Raw genomic sequence first — 26,320 nt, forward strand, 5'->3', positions numbered from 1 at the left:
ACCTTGGACCTAGAAGTGTGACATTGGGCTGGCACAAGGGGTGTAGGGCACGACTCACACGCTGGACCTAGTTGTGTGACATTGCGCTGGCACAAGGGGTGTAGGGTACGACTCACACGCTTGACTTAGTAGTGTGACACTGCGCTTTCACAATTGGTGTACGGCACGACTCACACCCTTGACCTAGTAGTGTGATATTGAGCTGGCACAAGAGGTATTGGGCATGACTCACACCATGGACTAAAAGTGTGACATTGAGCTGGCATAAGGGTGTAGGGCACGACTCACACACTGGACTTGGTAGTGTCAGATTGAGCTGGCACAAGAGGTGTAGGGCGCAACTCGCATCCTGGATCTAGTAGTGTGACATTGCGCTGGCACAAGAGGAGTAGGACACAACTCCCACTCAGGACGTAGTAGTGTGACATGGAGCTGGCACAAGGGGTGTAGGGCAAGGCTGACACTCTGGACCTAGTAGTTTGACATTGAACTGGCACAAGGGTTGTAGGGCAAGACTCACATCCTGAACCTAGTACCGTGACATTGAGCTGACTTAAAATGTCAAGGGCAAGACGTACACTCTGAACCTAATAGTGTGACATTGAGCAGGAACAAGGGGTGTAGGGAAAGACACACACTCTTGACCTAGTAGTGTGATGTTGGGGTGGAAGAAGGGTGTAGGGCAAGACTCACACCCTGGAACTAGTAGTGTGACATTGAGTAACCACAAGGCCTTTATGGCAAGACAAACACCCTGGACATAGTAGTGTGCCATTGAGCTTGCACAAGAGATGTAGGGCAAGTCTCACACCTTGGGCCTAGTAGTGTGACACTGAGCAGGTACAAGGGATGTAGGACAAGACACACACCATAGGCATAGAAGTGTGACTTTGAGATTGGGGCTGGCTCAAGTGGTGTAGGGCAAAACTCACACCCTGAACCTAGTAGTGTGACATTGAGCTGGCTTAAGATGTGAAGGGCTTGAGCTTCGAGCTGGATCAAGATGTGAAGTGCAAAACACACACTGTGGACCTAGAAGAGTGACTGAGCTGACACACCCTTGACCTAGTAGTGTGAAATAGAGCTGGCCCAAGGGTTGTTGGGCAAAACCACCAACCTGGACCTAGTAGTGTGACATTGAGCTCGAACAAGGGGTGTAGGGCAACAGATAAAGTCTGGCCTCAGTAGTGTGACATTTGGCTAGGAAATGGGCCACTACTCTCACACTCAGCCTTGTGGTGTGATCTTTAGCTGGCAGAATGGGTGTTAAGCAACAATCACTCCCTTGGCCTAATAGTGTGAACTTCAGCTTGCGCAAGGGGATGTTTGGCAATGCTCACACCCTGAACCTTAAAGTGTGACAATGAGGTGGCGCAAAGGGGTGTTAGAATAGTTTGCAATTTAAATGGTACTGTTAATTGTGCTAAACAGGGAAAATAACTGAAGTAATACAGGGTTGAACGTTAAGGATTATCATACCCTTCCATGGAGTAGAATGCAGTTCTGCTACGCTACCACCTCATGACTGGCTATTACTATCACATAAGGTGATACACGTGACGTAGGTTTCAACGTGTCTATGCATACATGTGGTCCCCATAGCATAACGATAGATCAAATGTCGAAAAACTTGATCAGATTGATGGTAAATGTTAAAGTAGGTAAATAACTACATCATGCATGCATTGTATTACGGTCAATTTACTACATCATATATCATTAAGAAAACTTACACACGCGTCAATTTTTCAAAAACTGTATTTTACAATTGGGCTTGCCCATCGTACATAGATCGTTGTCAGCATTTTGCTTGTCAACACTCCAGCGGTCACATTTTCTGCCTAATATTCGTGAATATTGGCATGAAAATGCCTGTTTCCCTGTGAAAGGTCAGGTTTGAATTCATATAAGTGACATCTAGTCCAAACACCGATCTAAATCATCCAGCTGCTGACTGAGCCTGGTCTAGCTATTATGCTCGTTAACATTGTAAACAAGTTTAATGATAAATGCTTCAGTTAGAGCGTGGACATTAACGTGTGACACCATCGACAATGACGATGGACACCAAGCAATGGGTAGCCACTATGTTTTGTCATTCTACGCAGGTAATGTAACTTCGAGATGTGTCTGCTACATTATGCAGGCGACATTAACAGTAGGTCAGCAGTTCTTGAAATTGTACAAAATCGCTTGAGGCGCAATTTCAACCCAATCACCATGAAACTTGTTGAGAGGTTGTGTCGTTATGTATATTGGCCGATTATGGGTCATGACAGGCCAATTAAAAATGGCACAATGGTGAAAGTTAGAACAACCATAAAGTGTTTTAAACGTTTGGCATTCTAAATGAGCACATGTATATTAGGTCTCCAATTTCATTCGTTAAATCGAATCATTAAAATATTTGTACTTGTCTCCATATTAATTATTTAAAGTTTTAAACAAAAACAGTCTTTGCTTTGAATGTTGTACTAAGTCTGTTCTAGGCTACCAATGCTAAGTTTGTATTTACAAACAATGATCTCATCTAATCTACTACAATCATTGAGGGACTCGGAATATGAACCACAACACTTAGGTCATTATAGAACTATAGAAATATTGTCCCAAGTCACTATATAATATTTGAAATGTCGATTCTTCTAGATTTCTCCATGAACTCAATAACCTCGAACCTAAAAGCTTGATTTTTTAGCAAACTTGGTGCGAACATTTCTAAGAAGATCTAAAAACGGAATATCACACTACTACATAAAACAAGATACTGTATTGTCTATTAAACTTTATGACTACATAAACAAACAATAACAAATAAGTATTACACTAGTTAGAAAAGTTTAGTTGAATATTTTAAAATCAAATGATTAGTTTAAAAATCAAATGATTAGTTTAAAATGAATTAACAGCTATTAAAATCAATTGTAAGTAAGAAATATATTATATCAATACATGAAGTAATGCTTGTCACTGGAATGAAATTCTGAATATATATCAACAACTAAAATAAAAACATGGTTACATAAGTTATTTATAGCACACAATCATCTTACGTGACAAACTGTATCAATTCAATCTTCTTTGCATATAATGATTAATGTACATATTGAAAATAGACAATAAAAATGTATAAACATGCAAAAACTTATGATCACAAGAATGAGGACACACCATCAGTAGCAAATTTACAGACCGTCATTCTTAAATAATCATAATTATTCAAATATTTGCAAATAATGCAGAAATCATTTAGTAATTGATTAATGGAACAAGAGCTGTCGTAAGTCAGCGCGCTCGACTACGCCGCTTTGACTTAGAAGTGAATACAATAACGATGTCATATTACCAAGTTTGGTCTCTTTATGTATGTCAAACCTAACTAAAATTATTCAATACATAAGGTGACTTTGATGCTAACCCTTCCAGCAGCCCGCCAGAACAATGGCGCAAGTCATTCAAATAACTTGATTTCCCATAATTGTAGTGTGATTAAGAATTATATTACAAATACAAATATGCCTTTCAAAGGAAATTAAAAAAAATCAAAAAAATCAAGGGCCATAATTTGTATTTAGGGTTAAAATTGAGTTATGTTTCTTGTTGTAAGATGGTCGTAAATAATTTTGAATTTTATTTAGTGCATTGAATGAACGGTATAGAAGTTTTTTTTATTAAAATCCCAACAAGGATAATATGGAGTTATGTAACCTCATTGTGTGGTGGTCCTGAACAACTGTGTGAAGTATTAAGTCAATTGAGCAAAGGGTATAGAAGTTATTAATAAATATCCCAACCTGCCCTAAAACTTTAACCTTAGTTCCATAGTCAATCAAGGGCCATAATCAGTGTAAAGCATAATATGGAGTTATCTAACCTCATCATGTGATGGCCCTGAACAACTGTGTGAAGTATTAAGTCAATTGAATGAAGGGTATTGGACTTATAAAGTGTAAATCCCAACTTGCCCTAAAACTTTAACCGGACGCCAACGCCGACGCTGGGGCGAGTAGTATAGCCCACCTATTCTTCGAATAGTCAAGCTAAAAAAGCCAAATAACATAATTGCATTCTTTATCTGACAGCATGTCCAAATAAATGTATCAATCACTTGTCTTAGGCTTTTTAGGTACGAAAATCACAAAACTGCATAGGTTGGATGACCAACTTATATAGTACATGTACTGTAGTCAAATATAATCTACATAGAAACTAAAAGATGTCAGACTCTTTATCACTTTTTTTATGATACGACTGTCCCTTGTAGTTTGGTTTTAGTTTTGTTGGTGATGGAGGATGACCAGCTGAATGGCTCTTCTTCGTAAATTTTCCAGGACTGTTTGTTTTGACTTCCACAGAGTCTTTGCTTTTCCTCTCTTCAATCAATGTTCTGCAATTGTGCAGTCCTTTCACTTCCTCTGGTAACAAGCTCTCACTGACTGCACGGTGTTCTTCAGAAACGGATTCCTTTGTAGGGTCTGCTGGTGAATGCACAAGACTGGTTCCTTGAAATTGAAAAACAGCCAGCAGAGTCTTGGATTGCTCATCTCCAGATGCACTAGCCATTTCAGTTTGTTCATCACAACATGAACCTTCAGCATCTATATCATGTGATTTTTCTTTCTCTTCTTTAACCATTTTCTTACTATCTGTATTAAAACCTTCCCTTTTTTTAATGTCACACTTTTCAGCTGGTTTAGCATTTTCGTCTTGCTTTTCAAATTGTTGCATTTCTTCTGTACCCTTTACATGGACAAATGATTCCATACCATCCATTTCATCGTCAAATTGATCAAAAACCTCTTTGCCAGTATGATCAACATGTGTTACTTCTTCAGACCTCTCATTTATGTCAACAACATGCTTACTTATCTTTGATTCCTTCTCCTCCCTGTTTTCTTTAACTTCATCGTCATTCTTTTTCTTTTTTCTAATTTTCCTTTGGAATTCGGTCTTGTTGACATCATGTGTAAGAGGTGGAAACTCTTTAGGATCAAGACAGACTTTCCCTCCAGATTTCACCCCAGGGAAACTTTTACTCAACTGTCCTTTCTCTAAACTTTCAGGATTTTCCGCGTTTCTATTATTGAAGGTTCTACGGCCTATGGTCTTGGTAGTCATCTGGCTACTTTGTTTATTTTGTTGTTGCCTTCCTTGCACATCTGACATTTCTCTTACTTCTTTTGCTTCATTCCAATTTTCAGGTGTTTCTTGTCTAACAGCAATTCCAGGGAATACTCTAGTTGGAGGTTTTGTATTGCCATCAAAATAGTTATGACGTTTTTCATCATCATTTTCGGGTTCCAAATATCTTTTGGAGATATTGTCTGTAGGTTCAGCTTTAAATTTCTGAGATGCATCATTCTTGATGTTTTTGTTCTTGTTATGTTTGCAATCACTTCCAGGCTTATTTTCCCATGTCCCAATCTCTTTCTTTGTTGGTTCAGCTTCAGATATCTTAGTTTCTCCATTGTTGTCATTGTTCATTTTGTGTATGACATCACTTTCAGGTTTACTTCTTGAAGCCTCTTCTCTTTCTTCTGTCTTGTCATCTCCTACAATGCTGAAATACTCAAGGTTTTGCTCCAGTGGTTCACAGTATTTTGTCTTAAGCGCTTCTAGGTAAACCTGTAACGTCAAAGCATGATATATGAACGTGGGATGCATTAAAAGGTCATACAGCAATGAAATTACATTACATATTGATTTCCTTGTGTAGGGAAGTGCATCTTGTCAACCCAAGGGAATACTGTTGATCGAGTCTTTAGCTGAGGTCAAGTGTAAGCCATGGGTTGCTGAAATGCACTGACCCCTACAGTTGCAGGAGTTCAACTTTTAATTTGATAGCTGCACTTTGCCAGTTAAAAAGTCAAAACATCAACCATCTGAATAGTGGCTATTATTATTGTTTTACATATCTTCTAAAAAGATCAAAAATAAAATATTGTCATTTTGTCTGCCTTTTTTAAACAAAGCCATACAGACCAATTCAAATGATTGTACTGTGAATGATGTCAGCAATAACAGTGCAACAGTGGGTAACAATGCATGGGGGACAGTTCAAATTGTTACCAGCAGTACTTTAATACGTTACATAAACAGAGAATTCAAGATGTGAGGTAAAATTATAAAAACTAGAGCTATCACTGAAGGTGATTAATACCCCCCGAACGCTGCCTCTTGTTGTGATTTATCATTGTACATGTATGAAGTTTTATGCTATTCCATCAAGTTGTTTTCAAGTTACTGTCCGGACAAAAGTTTGACAAAAAAAAACACAGAAAAAGGCAATAACTCTGTAATTTGCTAAAATAGTGTAGTGATTCATGTACACTGAACTCCTTCTCATTGTGCTGTACCATTGTATAAAGTTTTATTTAATTCCATCCAGTAGTTTTCAAGTTAAGCTCTGAACAAGAAAAAAGTAACAAAGGGCAATAACTCTGTAATTGGCAGAAATAGAATTGCAGTTCCTGTACACTACACTTCCTCTCATTATGATCTATCACTGTATGAATGAAGATTTATTAAATTCCATCCAGTAGTTTTCAAGTTATCCTGCGGACAAGAAAAAGTAACAAAGGGCAGTAACTCTGTAATTAGCTGAAATATAATTGCGGTTCCTGTACACTGCACTCCCTTTCATCATGATCTATCACTGTATGAAGTTTTATTAAATTCCATCCAAGAGTTTTCAAGTTATGCTCCGTACAAGAAAAAGGTAACAAAGGGCAATAACTCTGTAATTGGCTGAAATAGAATTGCCGTTCCTGTACACTGCACTCCCTTTCATCATGATCTATCACTGTATGAAGTTTTATTAAATTCCATCCAATAGTTTTAAAGTTATACTCTGTACAAGAAAAAAGTAACAAAGGGCAATAACTCTGTAATTGGCTTAAAAAGAATTGCCGTTCCTGTACACTGCACTTCCTCCCATTATGATCTATCACTGTGTGAAGTTTTTTTACATTCCATCCAATAGTTTTCAAGTTATGCTCCCTACAAGAAAAAGTAACAAAGGGCAGGAACTCTCTAATTAGCTGAAATATAATTGGGGTTCCTGTACACTGCACTCCCTCTTATTATGATCTATAACTGTATGAAGTTATATTAAATTCCATCCAATAAATTTCAACTTACATGTATGCTCCGTACAAGAAAAAGTAACAAAGGGCAGTAACTCTGTAATTAGCTGAAATAGAATTGTGGTTTCTGTACACTGCACTCCCTCTCATTATGATCTATCACTGTATGAAGTTTTATTAAATTCCATCCAATAGTTTTCAAGTTATACTCCGGACAAGAAAAAATTACAAAGGGCGATAACTCTGTAATTGGCTTAAAAAGAATTGCCATTCCTGTACACTGCACTTCCTCCCATTATGATCTATCACTGTGTGAAGTTTTTTTACATTCCATGCAATAGTTTTCAAGTTATGCTCCCTACAAGAAAAAGTAACAAAGGGCAGGAACTCTCTAATTAGCTGAAATATAATTGGGGTTCCTGTACACTGCACTCCCTCTCATTATGATCTATCACTGTATGAAGTTATATTAAATTCCATCCAATAAATTTCAACTGACATGTATGCTCCGTACAAGAAAAAGTAACAAAGGGCAGTAACTCTGTAATTAGCTGAAATATAATTGCGGTTTCTGTACACTGCACTCCCTCTCATTATGATCTATCACTATATGAAGTTTTATTAAATTCCATCCAATAGTTTTCAAGTTATGCTCCGGACAAGAAAAAGTAACTAAGGGCAGTAACTCTGTAATTAGCTGAAATAGAAGTGCGGTTCCTGTACACTGCACTCCTTCTCATTATGATCTATCACTGTATGAAGTTTTATAAAATTCCATCCAACAGTTTTCAAAATATGCCCCGGACAAGAAAAATAGTAACAAAGGGCAGTAACTCTGTAATTAGCTGAAATAGAGTTATTGTCTTGTGCACTGCACTTCCTCTCATTGTGCTTTACCATTGTATTAAGTTTTAATGAATTCCATCAAGTAGTTTGCAAGTTAATGTCTGGAAAAAAATTGACAGCAAAAAAACAAATAAAGGGCAATAACTCAGTAATTAGCTATAGCAGAGTTTTAATTCTTGAACACTGCACTTCCTCTCATTGTGGTTTACCATTGTATGATGTTCCAATGAATTTCATCCAGTACTTTTCAAGTTATACTCTGGACAAAAAAAAGTAACAAAGGGCAATAACTCAGTAATAAGCAAGAATAGAGTTATGGTTATTTTACACTGCACTTCCTCTCATTATGCTCTACCATTGTATAAAGTTTAATCCAATTCCATCGAGTAGTTTTTAAGTGATGCTCCGGACAAGGTAAATTGCAACGGACCGACCGACAAACCAAAGGACCGACTGACAAACCGACCTCAGAGTGACTCCAATATATATAAATATGGGCTACACTACTAGAACTTCTTTTCAATTTTCGAAATTTCGGTTTTCTAGTAAATAATTCAAAATTTAAAATTCATTAAACAATTTCAAAAACTGCCCCAAAATATCAATTATAAAACCAAACTTTTTTCTAGAAAAACCAGACAGTCCAAAACCAACAAGCAGAAGGCAATTGCTTTAACGATATTTATAATTTAAACACAATTGAATTCCTTCTACTTCTGACTTAGTCATTATGAAATCAAACAAGGCTGTCCGACACGCATGATGGCGTGAGGTTGGTCCTGTAGAGTTTGGGAAATCTGATATCTTGGATAAAAACAACTAGTTCAGCTGGGTTAGCACCAACCAAACTCACATGCTTTGTGTTAACCCAGCTGAACTAGTTGCATGATAAGAAACATTGTTATGTTGCAATAACTTGTCCACAGGAAAACAAATATGTCAGTAAAACTATAAAATCAAACACCTTTTTCTGATTTTCTTCAATCCTCCCAGCTTTGAACATGAGTTCATCTCTGACTTCAGTTAAAATGAACCCGAGCAGATTCAGCCCCTCCCACTTGCTTTCATCATACGCCCCTGGGGATTCTACATCCAGCCCGATACCCCAGATTTGGTCATATGGACTCGCCTCAACAAGAATCTTCGGATGAGTGTCAAATAGCTCTTTTTCCATTTCCTTGTTTTGAGAAAACTGAAATTGTTGTGAAATGGCTGATGAAAAAATTGAAACAAATCACAGTATTTTTTTAAATAAGCATTATTAACATCTTTACCAATGGCTTATCTTGAATGTAAACACAAACTCTTACAATATCGCTAGGAAATAGTTTGTTTTAGCCGAACATTTTAATTGAAATTAAAAACATATGTAATTTTGTAAAAAAAAAGCCAATAAAACATACCCATGTTCAAATAACTATTTAATAAAAGCCATATGCTATGTTGTCTCCTCAATAATTTGTATTTCTTTTTTACCTCTGTTTTTAAAAAGATTTCATGTTTTTTTGTTGACTTCGTTCACTGCACATAATCATATGTGTTGACTTCGTTCACTGCACATAATTATATGTGTTGACTTCTGTCACAGCACATAATTTAATTTAAAGGGAAGTCCCTACCTTTTCCTTATTTCCTTCTTTAACCACATAAAGGCACTGGGATCGCCAAAGCCTCTCATCAAAGTTTGATACTTTTCTTCCCAATGCTTTCATTTTACGAGGATCATCCGTCTTTAATATCCGACTTCTTAATTTGAAATCTTCAAATAATTCTGAAAAACAAATTACATAAACACTTCACTTGCATTAGAACATTAAAAGAAGTGCATTCAAGAAGTTAATGCATGAAAAGGAGCTGTTTATAAGTAGATAAGAAGACATTTGGCAAGTAAAAGTCTACAATGCAGCAAGATGCTATGCCCATAAACAGTGTGACTAACATTTACTTTAATAAATATCGGATCTAAAATGGTGTAGTTCAAGAGCGGTCACCTTCAACACTGCCTGTCATTGGTGTTCCCATAATGTCAGTTTCGAACAGGCTCTTGTACACAAAAGTTAATCTTATGAAATCAAATTACCTGCTTTTTTATACATCATGTACTGCTCAGCACATGTGAATTTTTGACCATTGACGTAAAATTTCGACTTGTGCCACTGACTATAGATATCCCGCCTTTTCCAAAAGTACACATATTTCTCCATGGCTTTCTCCATGGCTTTGTAATAAGGATAAACGTCTGGTTCATCTTGCTCATGCACCTTTTCTCTGTTCCAATTTCCACTCTTTGAAGGTTCATCTGAATGATAAGTATACTTTTTGGCTTTGCTTTCCTTTTCTTGTTTTGAACTAGAAAAACATTTCTTATGCATTCCAGTAGTTTTCAAACTTACTGCATCTTGTTTGTTTTTAACATCACCATCGGAACCTTCTGCAGCATTATTTTTCTGTTCAAGCATTTGTAGTTTGTTCCGTGCTTCTTGCTTACTGCTTTCTTTGCATTCTTTCTCATGTTTACCTGTGTCAACATTGCAACCTTTGTCAATATATGTTCTCCCTAACCTCCCATCTTGCTCACTTTCAACAGGATTAATCTCTTCCTTCTCTGATTTATCATGATCTTTTGCTGAAGGGTTTTGCTGATGCTTAATTGGTTTATTTGCTTCACTTGAATATGCCACATTTTTTTCTTCAGCATTGACTTTGTGACCACTACTACAAGCTATTTCTGTTGATTGTGTGTTCTCTCCATTAGCAAAGTCATAATCTGCTGCAGGTTCTTTGCTTTCTTGGACAGGAGAATCATCTCCAGTCGCTGATTTTCTTTTTAAACTTGATTTCTTATGCTTAGCTTGGTCTTCATTTTGCTCCTGTTTATTCTGGTCATAACTATCAGAATCATATTTCTTTTCACTTGAATATGCTTGCACTTCTGTATGTTGGGATATTTTCTCCACAGATTGATTCATTTCAGTTTCCATCTTTTCACTTGTATTTCCATCTTTATGATCTTTGTGATTTTTATGATCTTTGTGATTTTTATTTACAGTGTCCTGACCTTTATCACCATAAGTACTTTGAATCATAACCTTAACATCACATGGACCAACTTCCTTATCACAATCTTCATCAGATTCCTTTCTTTTATCATCAGATATTTTTTTATCCTTACTCTTATTCTTTATTTCCTCTTCAAAACCACCTGAAGCTGTTTGCGGACTATTGTCATTCTGCATACAACCAGCTGTATTTTGATTCCATTCTCTGTTTTTGTTTTTGTCCACTTCCGTTGTTGCGCTTTCAAAGCATTTTTCTTTTATCTCTGAATTGATTTTGAAGCCTGCCTTATTCAATGGCTCGGCCGATGCTTCAGGGCGTTTTACAAGCACATAACCATCATATCTATCCTCATCCATAAATGGAATGTCTGCATTAATATCTTGAGTCTCTGCCATGGCTCTGGAACATCAAATTTAATTCGTTCATGTTTTATATGGTCATAAAGCTTGTTTTCACCAAAAGTTCAAAATACAGCCCTCATTGTTAGTAATAATTCCAAAATATGAAAGGAAAGCTGTATTTTGCCAAAAAAGCTTTAGTAACTTTAATGAAAATTAACCTATTTCAGCTTTGATTTACAAAATTCTGTTCAAATGAGTATTTGACAGATGCTGTATGGTGTTGTTTCATAAAAGTAAGTATAGTATCTCAATTCCAACAAAGTTAAAAAAAATGGTTTCCAACATAAAACCTGCGAGTGATTCCTTTTAAATGGAAAGTACACATGTTAAAATCGAAGAGAAACATAAAACCTGCGAGTGATTCCTTTCAAATGGAAAGTACACATGTTAAAATCGAAGCAGAAACATAAAACCTGCGAGTGATTCCTTTTAAATGGAAAGTACACATTATAAAATCTCAACAGAAATATCTTCCTTTTTAAGTCTAGTTTGATCCATAAGAATTAACTTTTTATGAAAAAGAAAATTAAATGACACATTAATTTTGCATATACATAGCAACTTATTTAAAATGAAACATGTTTTTTTCAAGATGGGACCACTGGGTGAATACAGGTACATACAGGTAGTACATCTAGTATGCCACAATTTGTTTTCTTCTTTCATGAGAAAATCTGATATGTTACCTTATGAATGAACAAGAGGCCCTTTTATGCTCTACTGGCATGGCTTTTGTGGTCATATCAATCCAGAGCATGTATGTATGGGTAAAAGGCAACAGACATATGGTTTATGTTTTGTGTTTGGCTTACCTGAAAATGTAGCACATTCAACATCTGAGCCCAGAAAGTATTGTAAGCAGATTAGTTCCATGAACTATTTTAATATGTGCCAAGTAAAAGTCATCTGACAACAAAAAATGCTTTCAAAACTGTACTCATAGTAAAAATTTCTGTAGTTTTAAAAGTTAAAAAAAGTTAATCAAAAGGTCAAAGTCAAGGGCATCCTAGGACCACATTGATCAATTTAAACAAACATTCACAATCAATTGTGCTGAGATGGATGCACGAACACACAAAAAGATTTTCAAACCTTTCCAGATTTATGTTTACCAAACCTGTGAACCCTGGGTGTGGCCAGTAATGACACCAGGTGCATAACTTAAACATTCACAACCAATTTTGTTAAGATGAAGGCGCAAACTACAGAACTTAAAGCTAAAAAATGGCCTTTGGGCTTTCAACAAGAACAAGGCAGAGTAATTCACAAAATCAGCTGCAGAAGCAAAAAGCAAATTGTCTCTCAAAATCCTAGACTTGCAAATTATCTCCCTTAACTCTAGACTTGAATTTACATGTACATGTAAACTTGGCTAAAAATAGAATTCGCTCATGCAGACCTGGCTAAAAATAGAGAGCATTTCTTTAAAACTTTCATGGCCCATAATCTAGGCATTCATGGGCGGATCTGGCTGGTTTTCGAAAGGAACCGAGCTCTAATGGATATCTAGATACTGTACAAGTTTCATTGAGATACAATAAAAACTGAAGACTGTATCGTGTTCACAACCAATTGTTTACACAATAGCATTTTTTTATACTATCAAGGGCCATAATCTGGGCATGCATGGGCGGATCTGGCTGGTTTTCGAAAGGAACCCAGCTCTAATGGATATCTCATTACTGTACAAGTTTCATCGAGATACAATCAAAACTGAAGACTGTATCATGTTCACAAGCAATTGTTTACAGACGCACGATCGCACGACCACACGGATGCACATACTACGTACACATTACCATCGCATAAGCTCTTCTGGCCTTTGGCTAAAAATTGATGTGGACCTTATAACTATGATGAAGAAAGAAATACTTCCAGACTCAGCATGTTACATCAATCAAACAAGAGATGTTTGTCAAACAGTATGCCCCCCCCCTGAGCGCCATGTTGTCAGGATTATATGGACAATTGAATGGATTTTTGCATTCAAGGTCACTGTGAACTTGACCTTTGACCCAATGACTCCTAAAATTAATAAGTGTCATTTCCTTGTCAGGCCCAACTTCTGTGACAAGTTTGATGATCATAGCTTCAGTCATTGTTGAGATATCACTGGGAGAAGATTTGTTAACTTCTTTTGCGTTAAAGGTTACTGTGACCTTGACCTTAGCCCGATGAACTTCAAAGTCAAAAGGGGTCATCTACTGGTCAGGCCCAACCTTCATGTCAAGTTTGATAACCATAGGTCCAGGAATTGTTGAGTTTGCTTTCAAGATCACTGTGATTTTGACCTTTGACCCCTAAAATCAATAGGGGTCATCTACTGGTCAGGCCCAATCTCCAAGTCAAGTTTGAGGGCCATGGGTGCAGGCATTTTTGAATTATCACACGGACAAGCTTTTACCATTCAAGGTCACTGTGACCTTGACCTTTGGCCCAATGACCCCCAAAAACTATCGGGGTCATCTACTCATCAGGTCCAACCTCCAAGTCAAGTATGAGGGCCATGGGTGCAAGCATTGTCGAGTTAACACTCGACAACCTTTTACCATTAAAGGTCACTGTGACCTTGACCTTTGGCCCGATGATCCCCCAAAACAATAGGGGTCATTTACTGGTCAGGCCCAACTTCCATATCAAGTTTGATGACCATAGGTATATGCATTGTCGAGTTATCACTCGGACAAGCTTTAAAATGATTTTACCATTAAAGGTCACTGTGACCTTGACCTTTGACCCAATGAGCCCTAAAATCAATAGGGGTCATCTACTGGTCAGGCCCAACCTTCGGGTCAAGTTTGATGACCATACGTCCAGGAATTGTTGAGTTATCAGTTGGACAAGCTTTGGTCTACCGACGGACCGACCTACCGACCGACATGTGCAAAGCAATAAACCCCTCTTCTTCGAAGGGGGGCATTAAAACTAACCTCTCAAAGTAGAACTGTAAAACCAACAAAATCGCTACCTGAAAAAAAAAGAGAAAAGAACTTAATTAACAAAACAATCTTATACATGGAATAAATTATATAAAAACCTTTCCCTTAAGCAAACAAGATCAATTGATTGTGATAATTATTAACCAAGCACTAGTCCTACCATAAGCAGATAGTGATCAATAACTTTATAATAAATATGAAATGATACATCTTAAAATAACGCTTACATTAAAGATGCACTATTACTACCAAATAAGATTTACCACAATTAATACAATTGTTTAAATATACCAGAAAGGATGAATAAATGCCGAAAACAATGGTTCTTATGAAGGATTCAGAGTTTAACTTGAAAGAATTGTGCAGAACACTATAATTCTACCTTATGAGACTATAGTTGATCACTGAAAATCTTTTAGCATTCACCAATTTACCATTCACCAATCATTTAATACGTTTTGGTTTTCAACTATTAAATACACTGTTACAATCTTCTTGTCAGTATTTAGTATTTTCTATAAATGCATTATTTAGTAAGTTGTTCAAGATTTGACACTCAAAATTTATGTTTGTTTTACATGTGTATGTATTGATTTTGAATAACTTCAGAGAGTTACTTTAACAAATAAATTAAACGGTGGTTAAAGACTTCTTTTCACACAGATATTGATGATTTCAGTGACTAACTTGAAAAATAAACTGAATATATGTTCAAATGAAATTGCACAAGGTAAAAATAAGGCACCTCATCTAAACAATCTATATAATAAGATTTATAATGTAAGGTTATTTTAAGGATTGATTCACCTGCCAAACATACTCAATAAAATCCACTGAAATGACGATGTACTGTACCAAATAATCCACCCTCTTAATAGAAAATTGTTATTATTTTAAAAAAGCACAAATTGACAATAAAATATTTTTTATCTGTCTATTGTCAATCAAATAACACTTTCCGATATTTAAACAAGTATTTTGAGGTGAAAAATTGTCCATTCTTGAGAGGTAGAAATTCGATAACCCCCCACTGGAAGAAACACATGTATGGCACAACTTTGTGCGATTTAAATATTGCTGATAAATTGATCATTTTCAAAGAAAATTATTAGTTTCCCTAATATAAAGCTTCATTTAGACACAAAAAATTGAATGTATAAAAAACAGACATTCTGGAATTGTTCAACAAGGATTTAACAGGATGGGCGAATAACTGGTAAGGTGAAAACGTGGTCCCTTACCAGTACCAATATTTCTTACTTGGTCATCACTAACTGGCGAGCAATCTGTATAATTTTGCTGCTTTAGACAATCATTTTAATACAAAAAAATCGCACATATAAAGTTTCCTCTGTGAAAAAAAATACATACATGTATAATTATTGGTGGTTACATTATTTCCCGGTAAGTATTCAGCAGGATGTGACAGAGCTAAACAATGTACGCAATTATAAACAACTTCCTGCTTTTGAAAGACTTCAAAAATACTCTGTGCTTTGTATTAGATAAACATGGTATCGATTGTTATGGCTATGGAAAAAAAACTGTTTCAGAAAACATTAATAGTTTGAAATAACCTGATACTGTTTCAGAAAATTGTATATTAACCTGTTTACATGGAAAACACGGACTAAATGGAAAACAAAGTGGAAAGCCCTAGTCACATTCAAGCTGCAATTACCCGCAGCCATGTCAGTCATGTGACCTAGGACTGTTTTGTCCCAGTCAGATTTTAGTCTGGGAAGTCAGCCAAGCAGTCACACAATAACACCTGTCCCAAATTGGTGTGTGACTTGTAAGTTGACTGATAGCATGAATAATCATAATAGCTTGAGGGATTAAATGCATAATCAACCTCGGCCAAGACTACAAATGATTGTTGTATAACCAGAATCAGATGCCCACAAAACAAACCAGTATGTACTAGTATTGTAGTACATGTACATGTATGTACCTCCAAGGATAATTCTAAGAAAATTATGACTAATTGCTCAAACAATGAACAACCCTTTTAATAAATTTGTACAAATTTGACAAGGTCAAAATTTCTAGTACAACAAAATACGCCGGACTGTTCAAGATCTTCCTAAGACCAGCTATAGCCAGTTTGATTGCAGGTAGGTTTATGAACCTGATTAAAACCCTCCCTTTAGTCATACATAAAACAAAGACCACCCAATACATGTGGAAGGAATGCCCTCTAAGTCCATGTGACTTCCAGTGGTAGTCGGTGGTAACCCATTGAAAGTTGTCTAGTCTCTCATTGTGACTGGGCCAGTAGTACCCAATCTTTTTATGGGTCAGATGCATTTTGCATTTATCATTTGTTAGTTTCATGCCTTGGTCAAATTGTTGTGTGTCTCTTGTTTAGAATCTGTTCGGGCTTATCCGTGTGCCTCTTGTTATGTGTCTCTTGTTTAGAATCTGTTCGGGCTTACCCTTGTGCCTCATGTTATGTGCCTCTTGTTATATGTCTCTTGTTTAGAATCTGTTCGGGCTTACCCTTGTGCCTCTTGTTATGTGTCTCTTGTTTAGAATCTGTTCGGGCTTAACCATGTGCCTCTTGTTATGCATCTCTTGGTTAGAATCTGTTCGGGCTTACCCATGTGCCTATTGTTATGTGTCTCTTGTTTAGAATCTGTTTGGGCTTACCCGTGTGCCTCTTGTTATGTGTCTCTTGTTTAGAATCTGTTCAGGCTTACCCTTGTGCCTCCTGTTATGTGTCTCTTGTTCAGAATCTGTTCGGGCATATCCTTGGGCCTCTTGATTTGTGTCTATTGTTAAGAATTTTCAGGCTTACCCGTGTGCCTCTTGTTATGTGTCTCTTGGTTAGAATCTGTTCAGGCTTACCCTTGTGCCTCTTGTTATGTGTCTCTTGTTCAGAATCTGTTCGGGCTTACCCTTGTGCCTCCTGTTATGTGTCTCTTGTTCAGAATCTGTTCGGGCTTACCCTTGTGCCTCCTGTTATGTGTCTCTTGTTCAGAATCTGTTCGGGCTTACCCTTGTGCCTCTTGTAATGTGTCTCTTGTTCAGAATCTGTTGGGGCTTACCCTTGTGCCTCATGTTATGTGTCTCTTGTTTAGAATCTGTTGGGGCTTACCCTTGTGCCTCTTGATATGTGTCTCTTGTTTAGAATCTGTTGGGGCTTACCCTTGTGCCTCTTGATATGTGTCTCTTGTTTAGAATCTGTTGGGGCTTACCCTTGTGCCTCTTGAAATGTGTCTCTTGTTGAGAATCTGTTGGGGCTTACCCTTGTGCCTCTTGTAATGTGTCTCTTGTTGAGAATCTGTTGGGGCTTACCCTTGTGCCTCATGTTATGTGCCTCTTATTCAGAATCTGTTGGGGCTTGCCCTTGTGCCTCATGTTATGTGCCTCTTGTTTAGAATCTGTTCGGGCTTACCCTTGTGCCTCATGTTATGTGCCTCTTGTTCAGAATCTGTTGGGGCTTACCCTTGTGCCTCATGTTATGTGCCTCTTATTCAGAATCTGTTGGGGCTTACCCTTGTGCCTCATGTCATGTGCCTCTTGTTTAGAATCTGTTGGGGCTTACCCTTGTGCCTCTTGATATGTTCCTCTTGTTTAGAATCTGTACGGGCTTACCCTTGTGCCTCATGTAATGTGTCTCTTGTTCAGAATCTGTTGGGGCTTACCCTTGTGCCTCATGTTATGTGTCTCTTGTTTAGAATCTGTTGGGGCTTACCCTTGTGCCTCTTGATATGTGCCTCTTGTTTAGAATCTGTTGGGGCTTACCCTTGTGCCTCTTGATATGTGTCTCTTGTTTAGAATCTGTTGGGGCTTACCCTTGTGCCTCTTGTAATGTGTCTCTTGTTGAGAATCTGTTGGGGCTTACCCTTGTGCCTCTTGTAATGTGTCTCTTGTTGAGAATCTGTTGGGGCTTACCCTTGTGCCTCATGTTATGTGCCTCTTGTTCAGAATCTGTTGGGGCTTGCCCTTGTGCCTCATGTTATGTGCCTCTTGTTTAGAATCTGTTCGGGCTTACCCTTGTGCCTCATGTTATGTGCCTCTTGTTCAGAATCTGTTGGGGCTTACCCTTGTGCCTCATGTTATGTGCCTCTTATTCAGAATCTGTTGGGGCTTACCCTTGTGCCTCATGTCATGTGCCTCTTGTTTAGAATCTGTTGGGGCTTACCCTTGTGCCTCTTGATATGTTCCTCTTGTTTAGAATCTGTACGGGCTTACCCTTGTGCCTCTTGATATGTGTCTCTTGTTTAGAATCTGTTCGGGCTTACCCTTGTGCCTCTTAAAATGTGTCTCTTGTTTAGAATCTGTTCGGGCTTACCCTTGTGCCTCTTAAAATGTGTCTCTTGTTTAGAATCTGTTCGGGCTTACCATTGTGCCTCTTGAAATGTGTCTCTTGTTTAGAATCTGTTCGGGCTTACCCATGTGCCTCTTGAAATGTGCCTCTTGTTTAGAATCTGTTCGGGCTTAACCATGTGCCTCTTGAAATATGTCTCTTGTTTAGAATCTGTTAGGGCTTACCCTTGTGCCTCTTGAAATGTGTCTCTTGTTTAGAATCCGTTCAGGCTTACCCTTATGCTTCTTGATATGTGTCTCTTGTTCAGAAACTGTTGGGGCTTACCCTTGTGCCTCCTGTTATGTGTCTTTTGTTGAAAATCTGTTCGGGCTTACCCTTGTGCCTCTTGTTTTGTGTCTCTTGTTTAGAATCTGTTCGGGCTTACCCTTGTGCCTCATGTTATGTGCCTCTTGTTGAGAATATGTTCGGGCTTACCCTTGTGCCTCTTGTTTTGTGTCTCTTGTTTAGAATCTGTTCGGGCTTACCCTTGTGCCTCTTGTTATGTGTCTCTTGTTTAGAATCTGTTTGGGCTTACCCTTGTGCCTCTTAACAGGGTCTTTATTACTGGAGTTACAATAATATTGTAATATTGATAATGATAAACATATAAGTATGACTGGGAGTAAATGTTCCCCTTGTGTTCAAGTGGGTGAGGGTTGGAGTCGCCAAACTGAGTGCTTCCAAAATTTACCACAACAACCAGGCTTTTTGAAATGAAATGCTATTTCTGATCATATATGACATATGAACAATGTCTTTACTCATAATTAAAAACAGCATTTCATTCATGCTGTTTGGTGAAATATTATGTTATTTTCACTGCTGTTAAGGATTTTGTTTCTCAAATTGCTTAACCTTTACTATTCCGTGTTGATTTTTTATGACCACCAAAATTAGGTTTTGCTGTTTTTCGTCTCCAATTATACCGATTTGCTTCTCAAATTTTAGGATATGAAAGATCAAGGTTTATTTCATGGGTGTTTATAGAAAATTTTACTTTCACGAGTGTGAGTGTGTGTCACTTGGGAAAATATTGCTTTCTGTAATCACTTCGTTTAATAAATTTAGACTAAACAGCACATTTCACAAAAAAAATAATTTATATTTCATTTAAATATTTCTAGTAACTTTGAGGTTTCCTTATAACATTTTTGGGGGTAAATGTTTGTGTTTCAAAAGGATTTTAGACCTAATTTAAATGAAATTTAAATGACATTCCTTCCAATCAGATAGAAATGACCTGCTGATGTCTAAGTGTTAGGACGTCAATAGCATATTAAACTAAAAGTACCAATGTACCCTAACATTTCTGCTTTTCTTTTATTTGGTACCTGAATGTTGATAGATATACATACATGTTTACTACAGTCTGCTCATTAACTTTAATAGTGTTTCAAGTATTTGAAGCACTAAATGATCGCGGCTTTGACTCCACACAAATCCATCTAGTGAATTTTAAATAAACGCAAAATCTACAGCCTGTCAATTGACTTCACACATCCAAGAACCAGCCGTTACCATCAGTTGGCATATTATTCTATGTATCCCTTGGAATTTACTACAAAAGAGGCACGCTCATACTGCCGAAAAGAATCCATACATTTACAGTTTGCATTGGTTTCTCTTTAATCAACCAATTGAATGGTAGATTTAAAGTATACAGGCTAAGTCCTACCAGCACGAAGTTGTACCATTAAAGTAATTTTATAATTGGAGAAATCCTCTAATGTATACTCTATTGTTAAGATGCTAAGTGTACACTTCAATATGTTGAAAATAGCAGGCAATTTGACTATGTTTGGACTATGTAGTGATTACAATTATTTCACTTCTTGTTCTCAACCTTTTTATATTATCTTCGGTAATTAACTATGTTAGTTACATATTATATTGGTTAATTCTATTCTAAACCTGAGAAGAATTCATACTGATACCACGAGGCCAGTACAATTTTGTGCTGGTAGGAATCTATTTAAAGTCTGCTCACAATATTAAAATGGCATTATCACATACAAAACTCTTTGAAACTGTCTTTTCGAAGCTGCTGTTTAGCAGGTACAAATAAATTCCTGTCTCTTTGATGCAAAATGTCATTGTGATCATGGCATTCATGCTTTGTTTAATTAATTTGAGTGTACTATGCTTATTTCACGGCGGGTAATCATTGGAGCCATAACATTTTGTTATGTGTTGAAAATGTTTCAACACGTCTTCCGTTATAGTGCCAATGAGTGGAATATGGATGTAAACAGTAAGTATGGTTTCTTATTCTTCATTTTTAGAGGTTTATACGAGTAAATTAAAAAAATTGGAGAATGTAGTTCCACATAGGAATGGCCATGAGTTGTTCTAAAGGTAAAAGTTCTGAATACAATTTAATATCTGATTGTCTAGAACTTGCATAACTTGCTAGATGTTAGTGTTGACAACGTAAAAATCTGGATTTTCGTGAGAATTGTTTACATACCGTAGGTTTAAGCATTTTCTTTACATATGTGTGGCTTTTTTATTGACAAAAGGTTGCCGCGTTACAAATTTTAGATTTTCTGAACGTTGTGGTGCCAATAAATAGGTTGTGATGCCCATGAATAGTAATTTAGTAGGAAACGAATTGTGAAAAAACTGTAGTAATTTCATAACATGAAAATTAACAATTTTATATTAATATCATTTTCGATCTTTTTAAGTATGACCTACTACCACACAGCTTCGCGGACTTTAAGGTTCATTTGGTGTCTAATAAATTAATACTTGATAGCAAATGGTCGTCGTAATTCTAATTATGTATTTCCAAGTATTTTAATTTTCAACACTTTCATCAGGTAAGGATTATTTGAAGTTAAATAACAAAAGTTTCAAGCTGCTTACAGAATTATAGTGAACTTCTGCTGGCTCTCCATAAAGCACCATTTTTTGTACACACAACTTAATAAAAAAAAAATATCAAAAAAAGCTAATTTCACAATTGATTTCATGCAACAAACAATGTACTTCAGCCTATATGAATGTCGTAATATGACAATGTATACATGCATATGTTTAAATGGTGATTAACATATTAAATATGAAAAACTCATGAAATTAATACAAGATTAACAAGCAAAAGCATTGATTTGATATCCCCCCCCCTGATTATGCCAAGTAGATGGAATGGAAATCTAGTGTTGGTGAAATAATCCAACTGAAGCATGCAATACAGCTGCAGAGTAATGGACTCTTATGAACATTTGATAGTAGATAGGAGTTTGTTTGAAATAAAATAATATTGTTTACAGTGATGCATTTAGATTTGAACTAGTTACATTTTTATTGACCCCACATTACCCAGTTTCAAACTAATAAAATATTTCATCAAGGCATATATTTTTCATCTCTCAAGTTTCATGAAGATTGGACCAGATGTAAAGGCGTACATATATCCACAATAATGCGCGTTTAGTGAACTTTTTAAAATTCGGATATTCATTTTGTTCCCTAAACGCCACAAGTCAACTGAGCGGTACCAATGTAAAATATATTCTTCAACTGTTACTCCACAATACTTAACACTTCACTGTTAAATTATAACACAAAAGTTACCCTTTAAATATTTTAGCCAATACCTTTTACTTTTTACACTCATGAGTTTTATGAAACACAAATAATTAGTTTAATTTAGGTCGACTTCAGTCATAAAGCATTGCATTTTTGAAACCAATTAGCAGGTGCCTGTTATCTTTCCGCTCAATATACTTAGCGCTGAGATCTGTCATCCTTAGCTAGGAAAACAACAAGTGGGATATGGATGCATAGAGTTGCCAATTCAAAAATCGTCAAAGACTCTGAAGCGGCTGTTTATATGGACTAGGCGTGCATATAGTCTAAAATAATAGAAGTGGTATATGGGATTCTTAGTTTGCCATATCAAAAATCGTAAAAAAAAAACGTCAACGTACAATTATTTGGACTAGGCTTAGATATTGCCAGTGTTTATATTGGCCCAACTGTACTCAACAAAAGATCAAATATCAAACTTTTACACTTATTTATATTAAAATGCTTCAGGACAGGATTCCTGTTTTTGTCTTTTATTTTAGAAACTGTCTGTAAAAAAGGAAAACCGAAATTGGACTCTTTTTAAACACATCATTCAGAGCAAAAGAAAAATAATTGAAAGTTAATTAATTTCACTTAATTTTCCTTTATTTTAACATTAGAACTGAAGTATACTATACAATAATATATTCAGATATCATCAAAAATGAGGAGAATATCTCGAAAAAAGTGTACCGGCATAGTTTACAGAACAGAGAAGGAAATTGACTTTTACAAAAATCTCAAGTCTTACTGGTAACGTTGAATTTTTTTTATTGAATTGTCAGGTACTGTATAACCAGATTATCAAATTAAATAAAGTACAATCACCATCACTTTACCGTTAAAAACAATGTCCAAAGCGTGTTCCTTTTCCTTGACAATGTCCGGGAATGAAATGTTAACAACATACATATACAACAGAACAATTGTGCAACAACAAACTTGTTGTGAAATTGCTACTTTCGATTTCACCCGGAAGTTACGCCAAGTTACAGGGTGTTTCAATTTATGTGCCAAAAAGTAAAGGTTACACACCACCATTATTTAAATGCTTTAAAGTTAGGCAACACTTCTCTGACACATCAACATTTACTGTATATAGATAGTCAAAAGGAAAGCTCACTGAAGGATATCATGACTTTTGCTGTATGGCAGAGACTATTGATTATGTATATGTACAGCAATAATATTATACCAGTATCAATTAACATTTTAGCCACATTCACCAAATGTTTATAAATGTTAGATAAAAATAAGTTAGTCACTATATGTATATTATGTATTTGGGCCGAATTTTTAGCTTGTACTTTGAGATCCCAACTGCATACCTATCTTCATGAAACTAAGCAAGTATGTTTATATAAATTGTAGGCCAATGCCCAATATGGGTTGATTTGGTCAAGTACATGTAGATCCCAGGGTGAAATGTTTAATCCAATCTTTTTGAATCTAAGAATATGTGTCTCAAAGAATTCTTCTTTAATTTTGATAACAGGTCATGTCTGGTAACAAATAACTATAGGTCAATACATTCTAACACACTTTAGAGACCGGTTTTTTACTCAAACTTGTGCATCTCATATGAAAATTTTCAAATATGAAAAAAGGGAGACAACCTAAATTTCCTTGTTCGGTTTGTGGAAAAGGTGTAACTGCTGTCAACTGTGATTTTTGTGAAATCCGGACACATATAAGATGCTCAGGTTATATAAGTGATTCTTTTTACTCAAACGTATGCAAATCTAATGGATCTTTCTATTTCACTTGTCGGATATGTACTTTTAAATTATTACCTTTTTATCTTTGTGATGATTTAAACGATATTCATGATAGAATTCTGCCAGATTTACATGACAATAGTTTTGCTGAATCTTGTAGTAATTTTAACTGCTTTGAACTTAAAGGACTTCATTTTATTCATTTCAACATACGATCTCTATTACCAAAGTTGCCAGAAGTGAGACATTTAATGTCAAAATATAGATTTGCAGCCATAGCGTTTTCAGAGACCTGGCTGGACAATTCAGTTATGGACTCGGAAATACAAATTCAAGGATACAATGTGATCAGAAAGGACCGGAACAGACAAGGTGGTGGAGTATGCTTATACGTTAATGAAGATCTGGCGTTCACCGAAAGACGGGACCTAGAAAATGACAATCTTGAAGCAGTGTGGGCTGATATTTTATTACCAAAAACCAAACCTATTTTAATAGGGTCATGTTATAGACCACCTAAACAAACAGATTTTGTTGATATTTTTGAAAATGTTTTATCTATGGTTAGATCTGACACAGAATGGTACATCCTTGGTGATTTTAACATTTGTTTTTTTTGCAAAGAAATCAGCTCTTTTTAAAAGGTTTGAACAAGTTCTTAATATCTTTAATCTAAAACAGATCATAAATGACCCTACCAGAATCTCAGAGTCCTCCTCTTCTGTGTTAGATCACATTTTATGTAGCCATCAAAACAAGATTGTTCAGTCTGGTACTCTTCCGATAGGTCTCAGTGATCATTTGCCTGTATTTTGTACGCGTAAAACACAGAAAGGAAAACGGGGGTGTTTTGAAAATATTGAAATTGTTTTAAGTGAAGTATTTTATGGTTGAAATTGATCATTAAGAGTTATATTCATATTTTACCATGTAAGTGAAATGTAATTTTGCACTAAACAAGCATTTAATGCATTAAAACAAGTTGTTTACCTTTCCAATAAAACGAAAGTTGACTGACACAGAAAACAATTATGCGAAGGGGAACAACTCGATACAATCGTAATAACTCGGCCTCCTCCAAAGCTTCGAGATAGACCTCGTTATACAATCGTAACAACTCGGCCATGGCCGAAATGTTCCGAGCGATTTAAAACTGTGCCCTGAAGCCTTGCAGGTGCCCTTCATGTATATATCGTTATGTTTTGACAGAATGAAATGAAAAAAAGCCGTCAAACTCATAATTATAAGTTGGATATTTATTTTTTGTGTATGGAACTAATATAAAATAACATTATCTGGTAATATTTCTTGTTTTTATGATATTTTATAGACTCTATATGCTTTAACCCGGAATCCTGATCGGAACAACTACCCACTTTTGATACTAAACAATTTGTACGTGAAGGATTTGCCATATCAAAAATCTAAAAAAAAATCCGCCAACGTACAATTATTTGGACTAAAGAATGTTGTTGTAAGGTCTTTGAAACATTACAATGTAGATCATTTTATTCACAAACTTAAACTTTGCGATTGGTCAAACATGTTTATTGCAAAAACTGTAGAAGATTCATGGCTGTCTTTTTAAGAAACATTTCTGTCAGTTTTGAACACTGTTGCTCCTGTTAAGGAAGTCAGACTAAAACAAAGAAGTGAACCATGGTTAGATTCTAACATTCTGGAACTCATCAGTCAAAGAGATGCTTTTTATTTCAAATTCAAAAAATACAAACAGAAGGAGATGTTAGATAAATATCGTTTTTACAGAAACCTTGTTCAGAAAGAAGTAATTAAGGCCAAATCGGAATATATGTCGAACAAGCTGGAAGAAAATAAAAATGATCCAAAAAAGCTGTGGTCAGATTTAAAAAATCTTGGATATAGTAGTAAAAGTAAATCTTCTCCAAATATTGTTTTGAACATTGATGATGAAAATTGTTTTGAACCATGTAAGATTGCAAATCACTTTAATACTTTTTTTACTACTGTAGCCTCAACTTTAGTAAAAAAACTACCTTTGCCCTTCAATTTGTTTAACTATGAGTCTGACTGTTTTAAACGATTTTATAAAGATAGAAATCCTGACTCTGTTAAATTTAAACTTCACACTGTTAGTGAAGAATACATTTACAAGGAACTATGTAAACTAAATTGTTCAAAAAGCACAGGGTTAGATAACATTCCTGCAAGATTTTTAAAAGATGCTGCACCATTTTTAAAGATACCAGTAACATTTCTGATAAACAGTTCTATCACAAGTAACATTGTACCATCTGAACTCAAAAAATGCTTAAGTTAAACCATTGTTTAAGAAAAACAACAGATTTGATGTTTCAAACTATCGACCTGTAAGCATACTATGTATAGTTTCAAAAATCTT

The 26,320-nt window shown here is 35.9% G+C and overlaps 1 protein-coding gene across 7 annotated transcripts; it reads right to left on the reverse strand.

Moving 5' to 3' along the window:
* Positions 1–2,770: 2,770 nt before the first annotated feature.
* LOC128213626 (uncharacterized) lies at positions 2,771–25,023 on the reverse strand. 7 transcript variants are annotated; one of them, XM_052919598.1, is made up of 7 exons: positions 24,639–24,732; positions 14,323–14,360; positions 12,079–12,204; positions 10,012–11,390; positions 9,551–9,702; positions 8,896–9,123; positions 2,771–5,625 (listed from the first exon to the last, which is right to left on the reverse strand). In XM_052919598.1, exons 3-7 carry the CDS (start codon positions 12,147–12,149, stop codon positions 4,210–4,212), a joined length of 3,246 nt encoding a protein of 1,081 aa, XP_052775558.1. In that variant the 5' UTR covers positions 12,150–12,204; positions 14,323–14,360; positions 24,639–24,732; the 3' UTR covers positions 2,771–4,209. The 7 variants fall into 7 exon arrangements, with proteins under 7 accessions (XP_052775558.1, XP_052775559.1, XP_052775560.1 ...); XM_052919599.1 differs by lacking the exon at positions 24,639–24,732 and adding an exon at positions 23,062–23,136; XM_052919600.1 differs by lacking the exons at positions 12,079–12,204; positions 24,639–24,732 and adding an exon at positions 24,931–25,023.
* Positions 25,024–26,320: the final 1,297 nt, after the last annotated feature.

This window comes from Mya arenaria, chromosome 13, assembly GCF_026914265.1.
Source record: "Mya arenaria isolate MELC-2E11 chromosome 13, ASM2691426v1".
Taxonomy (NCBI): Eukaryota; Metazoa; Mollusca; class Bivalvia; order Myida; family Myidae; genus Mya; species Mya arenaria.